The 3,924-nt window shown below is 31.7% G+C and overlaps 1 protein-coding gene and 1 pseudogene across 1 annotated transcript; both read left to right on the forward strand.

The window, feature by feature from the left end:
• Positions 1 to 346: 346 nt before the first annotated feature.
• LOC130824877 (uncharacterized) lies at positions 347 to 851 on the forward strand. The gene has a single exon (XM_057689896.1). It carries the CDS (start codon positions 347 to 349, stop codon positions 809 to 811), a length of 465 nt encoding a protein of 154 aa, XP_057545879.1. The 3' UTR covers positions 812 to 851.
• LOC130826206 (uncharacterized) overlaps positions 851 to 3,924 on the forward strand; it is a 3,868-nt pseudogene continuing 794 nt past the window's right edge.

Below are 3,924 nucleotides of genomic sequence, written 5' to 3' on the forward strand. Positions count from 1 at the left end.
GTAAGTGTTATGTATAAGGTTCTATAATATCCCAATATTAAATAGAGTTGATGTCATATAAATTTTTGAGTTAAGAAAAAAATATGCAGTGAACTTATACATTACTTTGTACATCATACTAATAAAATTAATTTTTATTTATTGTTTAGATGATGAAAAATTTACAAGAACAGATGGTGAAGGTAATATATATATATATATATATATATATATATATATATATATATATATATATATATATATATATATATATATATATATATATATATATATATATATATATATATATATATATATATATATATATAATAAAAAAAATTAGCTTTTAGTAATTTATTAATATTTAATGTGTAATATTCTTTTTACAGTGTATTTTGATGTTGGAGATCCTGACATAAAATGTGAGTATTGTTTGGCCTTTATGTGGGCAAACGAAAGAGCGCGGAAGGATGGATCATTGAAAAATGCAAAGTTTTCATTATGCTGTATGAAAGGCAAAGTTCAAATTCCTACTCTTAAAAATCCACCGAGATTTTTGGAGGATTTATTGAGCAGGAAAGATTCTAGGAGTAGATATTTTGTTGAAAATATACGTGCGTTTAACATGATGTTTGCATTTACATCAATGAGAGGTCGAGTAGATAATACTGTTAACAAAGGTCGAGGGCCATATTGTTTTAGACTAGGAGGTCAAAATTACCATAGAATTGGTAGTTTGTTGCCAACAGAAGGAAATACAGCAAAGTTTCAACAATTATACATCGTAGATACTGAAAATGAGATTGAAAACAGAAAACGTGCTTTTAGGTAATTTACAATAAATTATTTTTTTATTATTATAATTTATGTTTAAGTAACATATATTAATGTATTTTTTGACCATTCATTTCAGTTCTGAAACTACAAAGGAATTTGATGATGTTTTGTTGGAAAAATTAAAACAAATGATTAATGAATTTAACCCGTATGCTAAGGTATACAGAATGGCAAGAGACAGAATTGACTTGAATAATGAAGTTAACATTCAATTAAAGTTGATTGGGAAAAGAGCTACAGATGGTAGGACATATAATATGCCATCTGCATTTGAAGTAGCTGCCCTTATTGTAGGAGATATTGGTAGTTCGTGTGAAGAGAGGGACATAATTATTGAGAATCGAAGTGGATTATTGAAGCGTATTAGTGAGTTGCACCCCTCATATCTAGCTTTACAATATCCCTTAATTTTTGTATATGGAGAAGATGGGTATAGAATTGGTATAAATCATAGAGGATTGGAGTCTTACTCTTCATCGAATTCTAATCAAAGGATCAAATTAACCATGCGTGAATGGTTTGCCTATAGACTGATGGATAGGGAAAATGAAGCAGATACTATTTTACGATCTGGTAAATTATTTCAACAGTTTATCGTTGATGGGTGGACAATGATTGAATCAGAAAGGCTATTTTTTGTCCGTAAAAATCAAACGCTATTAAGGGCTGAAAATTATAATAGCCTGCTTGATTCAAATTCTAATGGTATTCCAGATTTATCTAATACTGGTCGTCGTGTTGTGTTGCCATCTACATTCCATGGAGGTGATCGTTTTATGACTGAACTATATCATGATGCTATGGGAATTTGCAAGACATATGGATATCCGGACCTGTTCATTACATTCACGTGTAATTCCAAATGGCCTGAAATATCTAGATTCGTTAAGAAGAGGAATTTGCGTCCTGAAGATAGACCAGATATACTTTGTCGAGTATTCAAGCTTAAATTGGACCAGTTGCTGAAAGATATTACAAAAGGAAGTTTGTTTGGCAAAGCTAATGCAGGTTTGTTACTTACTTTGCTTCGTTCATTTTATAGATAAATATTGAAGAAGATTTAATTTATTTAACATGCTTCTAATTTTAATTTATTTGTAGTTGTCTATAGTGTTGAATTTCAAAAAAGAGGACTACCACATGCACACATTGTATTATTTCTACATCGAGACGATAAAATTCCAAGAATAGAAGATGTAGACAACATAATATCTGCAGAGATTCCAAATAAAAATCTTTTTCCCATTTTGTACGAGAATGTAAAAGATTTTATGATACATGGTCCATGTGGTACCTTAAATTTAAATTCACAGTGTATGAGAGATAGAAGCTGTAGTAAAAGATATCCAAAACAATTCAACAATACTATAGTACTTATGATGAAGGATATCCTGTGTACAAGAGAAGGAATACGGGGGCTACTGTGGACAAAAACAATGTGTCGATTGATAATCCTTTTGTTGTTCCTTATAACCCTACATTACTTTTGAAATATCAAGCACACATAAATGTAGAGTGGTGCAATCAGTCTCGGGCAATCAAATATTTATTCAAGTACATTAATAAGGGTAATGATAGAGTAACAACAGGATTAGTTAGGAAACGAAATGAGAATGCCGATGTTAATACTATCGACAAGATCAAAGAATATTATGATTGTCGTTATGTTTCGGCTTGTGAGGCTATTTGGAGAATTTTTGCCTTCGAGATTCACTATTGAGAGACTGAATTTTCACCTACCAGGAGAACAAACTGTTGTGTTCAATGAAAATGAAACAATTGAAAATGTCTTGAATAAACCTTTGGTTGATAAGTCAATGTTTTTGGCTTGGATGGAATGTAATTCTAGATTTGAAGAAGCTAGAGAACTTCGGTATTTTGAATTTCCGGGAAAATTTGTTTGGAAGAGAAAAGAGCGTGTGTGGACCATTCGTAAGAGAGGTTTTTCTATCGGTGTTCTCTACCCTACATTTAAAGATGCTTGCTATGCAATGGGTTTGTTAGATGATGATAAAGAATATATTGATGGTATATTAGAGGCAAATTTTTGGGGATCTGCACACTACTTAAGAAAATTATTTGCCATTTTGCTTATGTCTAATAGTATATCCAGACCTGAATTTGTATGGAACAGTACATGGCATGTGCTTTCAAAAGATGTACTATATAGGCAACGCATGATACTTCGATTTCCCGGTAATTTTTTTTAATTATTTAATTTAATTAACAAATAGCTTTATTAATCATGTTTAACCATTAAATATTATAATAATTTCTAATTGATAATTACACATTTGAAGCTTAGTGATGAACAATTGAAATGCTATGCATTAGTTGATATTGAGAAGATTCTGCAGAATAATGGTTGTTCACTACGCAATTATAGCAATGAGCTACTTCCAGATGAATTAATAATTCAGGATAGTTTTAATAGACTCATAGCTGATGAGTTAAGTTATGATAGAGAAGCACTACGCATAGAGCATGAGCAGTTATTTCAATGTTTGACTGCTGAACAATGGATCATATATGATGATATTATGCAGGCTATGAATGATAATAAAGGTGGTGTTTTTTTCCTTTAAGGGCATGGCGGAACCGATAAAACATTTATGTGGAGAACTTTGTGTGCAGCTATTCGATCAAAAGGGGATATTGTCCTTCCTGTTGCTTAAAGTGGTATTGCTTCTCTGTTACTGCCAGGAGGAAGAACTGCACATTCAAGATTTGGAATTCCTTTGATTCCCTAAGCTCATCATTTGGGACGAAGCCCCTATGACGAAAAAATATTGTTTTGAAGCTTTGGATAGGAGTATGCGAGACGCTTTACGAGATTCAAATGGTATTGCTTCGGACTCTCCATTTGCTGGTAAGGTAGTTATTTTTGGAGGTGATTTTAGGCAGGTATTACCATTTATTCCAAAAGGAACACGACAAGATATAGTTTTTGCATCATTAAACTCTTCTTACATTTGGCATTCGTGTAAGGTTTTAAGGCTTACAAAGAATATGAGGTTGCAAACTCGGTCTGTTGATGATAATGATTTAAAGGATTTCGCTGATTGGATTTTAAAGATTGGTGATGGCATACTAGGAGAACCTAATGAT

The sequence above is a fragment of the Amaranthus tricolor genome, chromosome 10, assembly GCF_026212465.1.
Source record: "Amaranthus tricolor cultivar Red isolate AtriRed21 chromosome 10, ASM2621246v1, whole genome shotgun sequence".
In the NCBI taxonomy this organism is placed as follows: domain Eukaryota; kingdom Viridiplantae; phylum Streptophyta; class Magnoliopsida; order Caryophyllales; family Amaranthaceae; genus Amaranthus; species Amaranthus tricolor.

Excerpts from the sequence above, each read along its gene's own strand:
- LOC130824877 (XM_057689896.1), top strand. The coding sequence starts at position 347 with ATGTGTAATATTCTTTTTACAGTGTATTTTGATGTTGGAGATCCTGAC.